Source organism: Homarus americanus, unplaced genomic scaffold (genome assembly GCF_018991925.1).
Source record: "Homarus americanus isolate GMGI-L3 unplaced genomic scaffold, GMGI_Hamer_2.0 scaffold31037, whole genome shotgun sequence".
In the NCBI taxonomy this organism is placed as follows: Eukaryota; Metazoa; Arthropoda; class Malacostraca; order Decapoda; family Nephropidae; genus Homarus; species Homarus americanus.
The window spans coordinates 26,431,322-26,443,831 of record NW_024722227.1 but is presented as its reverse complement, the minus strand read 5'-3'; the positions used below and the strand labels follow the sequence as shown (position 1 = coordinate 26,443,831).

The window sequence follows — 12,510 nt, the reverse complement described above, 5'->3', positions numbered from 1 at the left end:
GAAAACACCCCAAAATGAAAATCCTACTGTGGTCTTCTTCCATAGCATAATACAAACATATCTATATGGTTTATCTATGCCATTTCACAAAGTACAGTACAGTAGAACGTCGATTTAAAGTGATTCAGTTTAAAATTATTGATTTAAAGCGATTCAATTTAAGATTATTGATTTAAAGTGACACCCACAATTAAGGACTGTTTAAATTTAAAGCAAATCTTTCCTATTTTACGTGAGTCAATCTGGAGCATCATATTTTAAAATTAGCTCCTAATGTTTCTCTGGGGACGCTACACTGTCCTAAGGGCAAAGCTGTACTGTATATGTACTCAAAATAATGTACTAAATGATTACAAAAATTTTTGTCTAAAGCAAACTATAGCATGATTATATTAAAATTACAGTAGGCTCTCATAATTGGACACCTATTTAGACTGTAAAAACCTCGCGAAATTCAAATCGTCCAAATTTAAATACAACTTCCTATGGAGAAAATTAATTTGAGTCTGGTACTTTCGATGTTTGGCTAAATTTTGCCTTATTTACCCTACTTTTTTGGCAAATTACTACCTGTAATAAAGCAACATCCTAATAAACCAACGAAAATAACAGATAAAAATAAATAAAAACTAAAACAACACAGAAAAGGTTTTTATGTTCTACAGCTTCAGCTAGAGTTAAACCTGATGACTTGGCAACTTCGTCATCCGAGTAAAAACACACACAACAACATTGGCTGTCCTTATGTTTTCAACTTTACCACCACTGGTGAGTAGAATTTTTTTTTTAATTCAGAAGCATTAATTAAAACATATATGAACAGTAAATACGTGTTACTTTCATATTCTTATGTAGAGTAATGACGATATGTTTTCACATGTGCGCACTTACAGTACATACGTGGTCTCACTTTTTTCTTTACCATTAATGGTTAGCTACTTTTATTGTTCCATTTATTAACATTAAAAACATTACTTTAAACAACCATAATAATTTTTTTACATTAATTTTACAACAGCTACAACCAGGGTCTTATTTTCTTCAGTTTTATATGTAGAACCAGCCAGTCACTGGTTTTGTAAACATTAACGAAAACAATGCCATCTAGTGTACTCGTGTGTTTTAATATTCTACGTATTAATGATGAATTGTATTGTTCATTTTGCACACATAAACATTAATTCAATCAAAAAGACATTCAGTATTAAACAATAATGAATCTTTTGTACATATGAGAAATGACTCTGTTTTCACAATTGTGCACGTCTGAACGTTGGCGGGCCGCTCTAACCTGTCGAAAATCTAGTTTCCGCCGTCGAAATTTGAAATTGTGTAGTGTTGTTTTTTGTGTCCAAATAAAAAAAATCAAATTAAAAACTCGCAAAATTTGAGAACCTACTGTAATCACTATCTTATAAAAAATCCAGTAATGTAAATTACATTCTCCCCGGCCACTTCTGTAACATTTTATAAACAAAAACTAAATCTAAAGAACATAAATAAACAAATAAATACTTCACTAGACCTTCGGCCCCAACTGTCAAACGGCCCCAACTGTCACCACCCAGCAGATTGGGTGGTTATAGGCTTACATTTTTTATCTTATATAATATCACAGACTTAAATTAGGAGAATGTAATTTACATTGCTGAAATCCTTGCAAGACAGCAGATAATTTTAATAAAAACTTCATATATTTTGCACAAGCGATAAAATTTTTAGCCCTTTGTAATAAAATGAATTAGAACATGCTGGTTCAGTGACATTTTATAAGAAAAAACTTAGGACAGATAAATAAATAAGCACTAGACCTTGGCATCAACTGTCAAACATATCACCTCACCCCCCCCCTCCCATCAGCCGATCGCTAGTAAACAGACCATTTCACATTCCATAATTTTAGCTGTGTTGATTTATGAGTGTTTCTTTTAACATAATACTACAAAAAACAATGTTTTGTTTATTCTAGGAAATGGGCTGAGGTGCATCTGGGTAGACTGTCAGTTTTTTTAGTATTTTGTTTCTCTCCATTGAAACAACACTTTGATTTAGTGCGAATTCGGTTTAAAGCGACCTCTCTTGGAAAGTATCTCGTGTTATATCGACGTTCTACTGTATAATCATTATTGGTACTGTATAATTACCTCCTGCGCCAAAAACAAACTTTTCATCAAAGCCATAAACCTTGCGAGCCATTGCTTGGCTCCTTGCCCTAGGTCCTGCCATGATGATGTTTAATTTGGTAATAAGGTGATATGTTACATCATTAGCTTGCAAAGCTTGAGTTATGGCCTCGCCTTCAGCACATGCTTGACAAGTTAGGTGAACTATTGTACGAGAAACTCCTGGGCGCCATCTGAAAAAGAAAATCATCCTATGAAAATATAAAATATGAGGCAGGAAATAACTTTCACACATTATTGCAAGTTATCATAACATTCTCACATACTTCAAGTGTCGACAAAATAATGCTAAGTTACTGCTAGAAAGTTCCCAGAGAAGCATAACTTACTGGGATAACATATCTTAAAATTCTATAACATACTCAAGGTTTTGGGCTGTGGAGACAACAGATGTAGCATTGGTGGTCGAGGTGGAGTCATCACTAGCATAAGTATTAAGATGTACCTCTGCCTCACTTTTGCTAATAAAACCTGTCGAAGATGTTGTCTCTGCCGTTCCTGTCACCACAGCATAACGGACATCACCTGAAAAATTATGGGATAAATTATTGTTTCGATTAAACTGTAGAGAAAATATTAATTGACAAATTATATTTTGATTACCGATTCCCCTCAAACTAAAGTTAAGAGAAAACTAAAGATAATAGTGACACTATACTTATATGTCTAAAGCATCAATATTTGGCTAAAACTTCCCTCTTGGTTAGAGTTGGTTGGAGAAGAAATATGCTCTCAAGATTAATTTTATCTGTTAACAAAGAATACTAACCCTGGACAATGAAAGTTATAAGTACAACAGACTGACTGCCTGAATGGCTAGTAAGCTGATCAATATTGAAAAGAAAAAAATGCAGGGGTTATGATTGTGAACATGTACTTCTGAGGTTTTGCTTAATTACAAAGAAGAATACCATAACTATTACATTTTCATGAAAATTTCATTTCTGGATCATCGAGCTAAAGAGGTCCTATACCTAAAGATAATTTGAAAAAGAACAGAACAAATAGTTTTAGTTATAAAGGTAAGAGTGTTTTCCAGGAGATCAGAAGCTGGACTACTGTATCTCAGAATCTATTTACGGCTCTGAGAGCATTACCTCACGTTGGGTTTTCTCCCTGCTTGTGATGCTTGATTATCTCGAGCTAGGTTTCAATTGGAAGCATAATGTGTTGTCTAATGGTAGACCCTGCTGCCATATGGCTGATCTGACTGACTTTCTGCTTCATTTACATGCAAGAGCAGGCTCTCAATTGTTTATCTTACTTTAACAACACTACATACAGTATAATACATTTCTCACTCTTAATCTTCCGTTTTTGGATTTATTTATGGTCCAATCACCCCCTCCCCACCAGTCCCCGATGGGGGTCGGTGACCTGTGCCCAGGTGGGCTAATCCCCATAAAAAAATAAAAAATAAAATAAATAAATAAAATATAAAATACCACACGTTTATGGATCCATTGGTGATGGTAGCACAAGAATCACCACTATGCTTGGATACCATTGTGCACAGTTTCACAAAGGGATGGGATGACTAGAGACATATAAAGAGAAAGCATTTCACTTGCAATGACTACTGAGTGACTGTAGGATGAGGGGATGTGGGGGGAGGGGGGGTACTGTCATATACCTGGAGTGAGAGTACATTCCTGTGCATCTGGGGACAAAATGGTTACCTCAGCTAACTACCAGGTCACATTTAATTTTTGATCGGATCTTCATTCGGATAAGTAAATATCACTTTCAGATAGCGAAACAGAGGTGTAAGAATAGAATATTCGGAATAGCGATAATACAAATACTGTACCAAGTTAGTCAAATTTATTTCTTGGTAAAAAAATTTTCCACTTATTATTCAATTAAAAATACTGGATAATGTACAAATTATTCAGGGATTACACAAGTCTTCTCTTTATACATTCAAGACCTTACTTGCTACAATGCTGGGTAATAAACCTAAAGCATATACAAGCTATTCATTAACTCCCACAAAAAAAAGATCAAACAAGTTATGTTTGTCCAAAAATATAAGTAATATCTCCATTAGCCAGAATACCACAAACCCAGACTGCTGTGGGTAGTTTTAAAGTTTTTGGCATTTTTGCGGCCAGGAGAGGGAGCCATTCATTCTAGAGACAGTAATTTCCTTTACCTGTATTGTATATATATATATATGTGTGTGTGTGTGTGTGTGTGTGTGTGTGTGTAGACACACACACAAAACACATACAAATAAATATAATGGGAAATCCTCTCACAAAAATAATCAGAAATAAATGTAGTATTATAAATGTTGAGTCTACCCTACCTATATATATATATATATATATATATATATATATATATATATATATATATATATATATATATATATATATATATATATATATATATATATATATATATATATATATATATATATATATATACATATATATATACAGGTAAAATAAATAATTGTCCTAAGGGCAAATACATAAAGGGAATATACATATTTGTAAAAACTGTCTTTTTTTTGTACACAAGTAAAAATTTTACCCTCTCACCCTGTCAGCAAATGTTATTCGCTGCCATTTTGAGAACCTTACCCCTGCAAATTTGAAGGGCATGCTGTACTACACAACAACTCAATTAGGGTTGAGTGTGTTATTTTTTTGGGTGTGGAGGGGGAGGGGAGGGGATTTTTATAATTTTATAATAATGTTTGATTAACTCAACACCAAATGAACCTAAGTAATATGGGAATTACAGTAAGTTGAAGTTGTATACTGTTGTCATAATGGGGCCATGGGGCGGGGTCAGCCACCCTCCCTACCTCCAACACACAATTCACTTCCCACTATTCATTTTTCTTATTTATTGTTCTATATTATATTTTCTTTATTTCTAAATGAGATTAGAGCATTGAAATGATATTTAAATTACATTTTCTTTATTTCTAGGTCACATTAGAGCACTGAATAGATATTTCTACAACACTGCAGCAGCCAGCACTTGGCCATGATTAATAAATATTTAACTGCAAAACTTAAAAAAAAAGAGGTATCCATGAATTTGTATTTTGCAAATTATTATGACTCCACTGCATTAGAAATGGACTATGAACTACAGGTACAGTATATTACTTACGTATCTGACTCTTCTTTAGCTGGTTAACAATAGATTTAAAAAGATCTTGCATATCCTTGTTTGTTGTACAGATGGACAACTCAAATATGAGAGCAACATCAGCTGAGCCTTTAGTTTTACCCTGGTATGTATGTCTCCATCCACTGGGCACTTTCTCTCCAGAGATATCACAACTTCCACTGGCCTCTGCAAAACATTATTATACAGGAATATAAAATAAAATACATCGGAACATGGTTGATCAGTTTTCATGCAAAGTGAATTGTAATCATCAAAACTGTTTCAGAAACATTTTAAGAATATCCATGATTTAGTATTTATGATGTACAGGAAAGCCTCTGATAACAACGGTTCTACTACGACGATTCATATTTAAGACCCTGGTTAATTTAGGACCCAATTCAATTTACACCATTATTTTCTTTGTATTTACGATGAAAATAGAATAAAAAATTAAATTAAATTAAATTTTCATATAAATAATAACTAAATCCTGATATGTATTACTGTATGCAAACAAAAAAACACGCCCTGAGCACGGAGGCTGCCGGGCTTGTGAGTGGGAACGCCAGCATAACTAGTATAAACAGTTGCAGCTGGCCGGCCCTTTGTTTTCAGGCATCTGAACAGGAAAAGGAGAAAAACTTTCAGGTTTCTTACGGCATTTTTGCATCCCTATTCAGCATGAGCAAGAAAGCAGGTGATGGTAGTGCTGGTTCAAAAGCTAAAAGAAAGTGTATCAGCTTAGCCGAGAAACTAAATGTGTTAAAACAATACGAAAAAAGGTGAGAGGTCTGAGGATATTATATGGAGCAAGCATGAACATAATATTATTTTCTGAAGTGGATCCATAAACAGAACGAAGCATTAAAATTAACAGGGACGTGAAAAAATCATGTGACCTCAGCATAAAGATGTATAAAGAGAAAAGAAAGCAGCTGTGAAAGGTTCTTTAGACAGCTTTACTATTAGAAGGACTAAACCATCAACTTCAGCTACACCATCAACTTCAGATTCAGCTACACAATCAAATTCAGCAGCAGCTTCAGCAACAACTACAGGTTCAGTAACAGTTTCAGCAACAGCTTCAGCAACAGCTATAGCATCTTTATGGAAAACTACAGCTTCAACCAGAGTTGACCCTACAGCTTCAAACCAAAGTTGAACCTGATGACTTCGTCATCGAGTAAAAACTCACACATCATCATTGGCATGTAAAGTCCATTTCAACATAACTCTAGATTGCTAGGAAGACCGGAAGGTCAACATTCCGGAAGGAACGCTAAGTCTAGCAGCCTCGCTAAAGTTCGCCTGCAAAGGCTGAACCCGCTACTGAGGACATCAATAAAATAAAGTTATGGAGAGAAAAACTCAACTCTGGCCTTTATGCTGAAAGCAATTAGAAAACCGAGGGCGGAAGCCCAAAGGTTTTTTGTGAATGAACAAGAGTAGGGAGAGAGACAGTCATGGCAGTCATACTAGCACGTGAATAATTGGGACAAAGAAAACCGTAAACAGTATACATATACTGTATATGTATATATAAATGGATAGATTCACATACAGTATTCTCTTTTAGAGAAGACGAGCCCGGGAGGGCGCAGCGATATTCACTGAGCGACTTAAAGGCAAGGAATAGTCACAACGATCTAAACGACTTCACAAAGACGTGTTGTGGTCGCTATGATGCTGACCAGAGATCGTATAAGAAATTGTCCCAAATACAATAATTGAGACATAACAAAATAAAAGTCACTCTACTTCATCACTGTGTACTAATAAGTACAAATACCGTATATAAAATCCTCGCGGAGCTTAGTATTTCAGCAAATACAACACAAATTCACAGAGCTCTCCTTTGTGTGTATTTACAGCTGAATCGCCAGGCAAGAGATGAAGGTCGTGATGCGTATGGTGGGGTGTGAAGGAGGGGATTTTGAGAAGTGCAATTAAATGCCAGGTAGTGACGTGTCCTCCTAATATTACTTATTAAGTAATTATTAATGTTTTAATTGCCTGTGTGTTGGCCTGGCGAGTTAGCTAGGAATTAACATACCTAGGTAACATGCTGAAGCGTCGCATTCCGAGCTATATCATAAAAACTGGTTTTTAGAAAAAAAACGGCTTTTTTACCTTAATTTTACTACAGCAACAACCAGGGTCTTATTTTCTTCAGTTTCAGATGGATAACTGACATTATGGGTGTAAACACTGACAACAACAATGGTGTCCCATCTCCGCTTGTGTGATCATATTATTAGTGATTTATATTGTATAAGGTGCATTCAGAAACACCTTTTAAAGAATATAGTTGTCATTTTTCATTAATTGTATTGTTTGGGGGGAAAAAATAGGGTAAAAAGCCACACAAAAGATATTAAAGATCACACTGGGGAACACATTCTTATTATCGCTTTATTTTAATGGTAATTGATGATTCACGATACGATGATCCACCTTACACTGCAATATTAGAGGACACATTACCGTCGTTATTTGAGGCTTTACTGTACTGTGTGTATTTGTGTACATATCATGTGTCTGCTTACAGTCTGTAGCTGGTATTATTAAAAAAGATCTTCCATCTGCCAAATATTACTTCCATTCGGAGGAATTTCTCTCACCTCCACCATCCATAAAGAATTCTTTGCACTAAAAAGTTGAAATCCTCTGCTGGTAGCCCTTTTCCTCCACGAGAAGCACTGCATCCACAGTTTATGTACTGGAACCCCATAATTGTAAATAAACCCAAGTTTTTACCACATTTACACATTAGTTGTAAGGCTCTTCTGGGATAATGTACCGTACCACTGGGTTCATTTTCATTTTATGCCCATTGTGGTGTTCAGAGATAAATTTTAGTATAATAAGATTTGGGAAATATTTGGCTGGTAACTTTTTCCAATTTCCAAGATGAAACCGTTCTTTTCTCTCTTCTTTTCAGTGATGATAATCACTTCTTGTGCTTTTTTTTTTTGCTTGTACAGTGCTCAAGAAAACCTGAAATTATGGAGCCCAGCTCAAACCATGACAAACCTTATCTATGCATGGGGTTGTGCCCCACAGCCAAAATAATACTGGCTATAGATTACATACCCACACATAGGTAAGTTTAGGAAGGCTTGTTAATGTTTCAATGGCACATAGCCTAGTAGGAGTCTAGGTTAAGAATTTTGTCTTAAACCACTGCTCAAAATAATTTACACAAGAAATGATTATCATCATTGAAAAGGGGAAAACTGAACTAGAAATACAACATATTGTCTCGGGAAAAAAAAAAAATTATCAGCTTAGTATTGAACAAAAATTCAGCTGCATTCTCTGATAATAAATTTACTTCAAAATGCCGTGGTAGATATAAAACTAATATTTACCAATGGTTGGGCACATCACAGGAACGTGGTGATGTAGTACACTAGCGACATTTTGATGGGATGAATATTGCAATGGACGCAGGAAACTGTTTTAAAAATTTGTTAATATTATTTATATTACCACAATAAATTGGATTACCGGTGTATTATGTTAATAGAAATATGGTTACTATACGAGACTTTGCAGAACTTATTTATCATTATTCAGCACACTCAATGAACATAGGGGACAATAAAATGTGGAAGAATTTTTGAAGGGATGGTCCCAATATTTCATTCAAATTACAGTAATTTGTCCTGTTCAAAGGAAGAATTCTTATGTCACTGAGGGAAGGAAATTTTCTTGAATACAAATTTTGCTAAAGAATTTTTTGCAAGTGTCTGTCAATGGAAAGAATGTTTTAAGAATACCAGTGTGTGATCATAGAGATTATCTGGACATTTTTCATTAAAAATCTTTACACAATCTTCTTTTCTCTAAAACCTCATTAAAAATATTTCAAAACTAAACTAAAGTTTCTTAAAATAAAGGTAAAGTTAAAGGATTTACAGTACTGGAAAAAATATAGTATTAATGGAACATAAAGGTTAATAATTAAAAAGTGAAAACCATAAATCATTTAATTACTTACTAGGTTTACACATCTCCAGTTCTGGCAATTGAATTCCTCGAGACCAACACTGGGTGCGATAGGAAGATACGGCAATACAGGGAGAATTTAGATCTTCATCAGTAAATGCTGGATGACTCTGGCCATTAATACAGTGTGTGAAGTAAGGTCTCGGATCTACTATGCGTAAACACTCACTGAGGGGACTGGTACTATGGAGGAACAACTGTGAACACTCGCTCACATCTTCAGCATCACTTATACTCTCCAACTGTCTTGCTTGGTTTGCCTGATCATTGAAAAATTTATCATGAGTAAGATAATAAAATACCAGCAATTTTAATTTCATAATTATAAACAAAGTTTAATACAGTACAGTACATTTATAAATTAAATATGCAGTATTACCCCGCTTTACACGGTTTCACTTTCCGCGATTTCTCATTTACGCGGTACCTTGCCAGAACTGGACTTTCACTTTCCGCGGTGCATCTACTCATATACGAGGTGAAGTATAAATTTTTTTTTTCTATTTAGCTCATAAAATTCATACAAATTACCCGGCCAGAATATAATTTACATTGCTGGAATTCTTACAATATGATGATCATTTTGAATATAAACATCATGGATTTTGCATTAGACATACAAATTTTAGATCTAATGTAATAATTTGGTTTACACAAAGCAAATATTTTATCCTTTGTGCAGAATATATGAAGTTTACATTCAAAGTATTCCCTGACCTGCAAGGAATCCAGAAATGTCAATTATATTATCCTAACTTTAGTCCGAGTTATTATTTATTACTAAAAATGTAAATATACTATTTTCTCCCAAAGCTTCTCTGGTAGGGAGGGAGGGAGGGAGGGAGGGACCGACCCAGCTAGGGCGGAGTATTTTGATTGACAGATCGTGTCCTTGAAGAATATTTCTTTGTTTATTTACTGAAGATATAAAAGATATAAGTTTTAGCTCATAAAATTCATACAAATAACCCGGCCAGAATATAATTTACATTGCTGGAATTCTTACAATATGATGATCATTTTGAATATAAACATCATGGATTTTGCATTAGACATAAATATTTTAGATCTAATGTAATACAAAGTAACTTGGTTTACACAAAGCAAATATTTTATCTTTTGTGCAAAATATATGAAGTTTACATTCAAAATATTCCCTGACCTGCAAGGAATCCAGAAATGTCAATTATATTATCCTAACTTTAGTCTGAGGTATTATTTATTACTAAACGTTAAAATCTAGTGTTTTCACCCAACATTTCTCAGAGAGGTAGGAGCTAGTGAGCTGGGAAGAGGGGGGGGGGGGATTTGAGTCCATTATTTGAATGGACATTAACCTGGCGACTGTATTTCTTTTAAATATTAATTGTGTGAGCATACCATCATAAAAAATAGATGTTATTTTTACTACAACATAGGTATTGTGTAGGAAAAAGTGGAGTTTGGGGGTCGGGCCAGTCTCTATTGGAATTAATCCCATATGTTCTGTTGTTCACTTTACGCGGTTTTCACTTGCCGCTGTACCCTGAGGGTTCAATTGACCGTGTAAATCGGGGTACTACTGTACATTACATAAGTTCCAACATCTTACTTTACAGGTATACTCCGAAAACCTACGTCCTATTAACCGCAGATTCGCATAACCCGCAATTACATATCGGGGAAATACCCAAGTTTTGTTGAAACCTCGGAGATCCGACAATCAGGAGAAGAGCGGCAGAGCTGTTTTGAATTTGGAGGGCAGTGGCATGGTGTGAATTCTTGCCACAAGAGGGCTCTGCACACTGCCTCTGACTCACTCCAGCCTCTCTGCACTTACCATGTGTGTTTTTCGTTATTTCCGACTTGGTGTATGTAATCAAACCTAAACGACCCAGTGATAGCTCCTCTTGTGCTCAGTTTGATGTGATGTAACAAGGCATAATAAGAGCGTTGATGGACCAACAAAGAGTGGTAGAGACTTGAACTTGCCACCCTAGACCATCTCTACCATCCACAACACAGGTAAATAACAGTCTATATTTATGCTTTACATTGCTTATTTAAGGCTTATTATGCTTTCTTTATATATCTGCTTTAATTTCTTGCTTGACAGTGTGCAGTACAGAGATATATCAAGGGTAGATGGGAGTTTTTGGGGGTGGCCGGTCCCTAACCCTCTAAATTTGTTTTATATTACCCTCGATAACTTGGCACATATGGGTCTCTAGCCTTGCCGAGTTATCCCAAACTCGACTTATCGAGGCACTTCTCCTCTCCTACAAAAATACAATAAAAAAATATTGACCCATATATGTGTACATGTAATTACTAACTGTAAAAAGGTAACACTTACAGCACTGTAGGTGAAGAATGAAGCATCATGGTAGGTGACACAGAGGTATGGTAGGTGACACAGAGGTATGGTAGGTGACACAGAGGCATGGTAGGTGACACAGAGGCATGGTAGGTGACGCAGAGGTATGGTAGGTGACACAGAGGTATGGTAGGTGACGCAGAGGTATGGTAGGTGACGCAGAGGTATGGTAGGTGACGCAGAGGTATGGTAGGTATGAGGTATGTTAGGTGACACAGAGGTATGGTAGGTGACACAGAGGTATGGTAGGTGACACAGAGGTATGGTAGGTGACACAGAGGTATGGTAGGTGACACAGAGGTATGATAGGTGACACAGAGGTATGGTAGGTGACACAGATGTATGATAGGTGACAGAGAGGTATGGTAAGTGACACAGAGGTATGGTAGGTGACACAGAGGTATGGTAGGTGACACAGAGGTATGGTAGGTGACACAGAGGTATGGTTAGTGACACAGATGTATGGTAGGTGACACAGAGGTATGGTAGGTGACACAGATGTATGGTAGGTGACAGGGAGGTATGGTAGGCGACACGGAGGTATGGTAGGTGACACAGAGGTATGGTAGGTGATTACAGGCATGGGGAAGTATCACAGAGGGCAGGGTGACAGAGGCAAGTGGTGGGGTGACAGAGGCATGGTAGGGGTGACACAGATTTATGGTAGGTGACACAGATGGGATGGTAGGTGACAGGTATGGTGAAAGACAGAGGTATGTAGAGACACAGAGGCATGGTAGGTGACACAGAGGCATGGTAGGTGACACAGAGGCATGGTAGGTGACACAGAGGCATGGTAGGTGACACAGAGGCATGGTAGGTGAC

General features: G+C 36.1%; 1 protein-coding gene across 1 annotated transcript in view; it reads right to left on the bottom strand.

The window, feature by feature from the left end:
* Positions 1–2,094: 2,094 nt before the first annotated feature.
* The window catches only part of LOC121862447 (apolipophorins-like), a gene marked incomplete at its 5' end in the record, with an annotated part of 25,741 nt that continues 15,325 nt past the window's right edge, over positions 2,095–12,510 (bottom strand). The window contains 3 exon segments of the mRNA XM_042360747.1: positions 2,095–2,356; positions 2,546–2,708; positions 5,316–5,501. Of these exon segments, the coding sequence (XP_042216681.1) occupies positions 2,110–2,356; positions 2,546–2,708; positions 5,316–5,501 (596 nt within the window).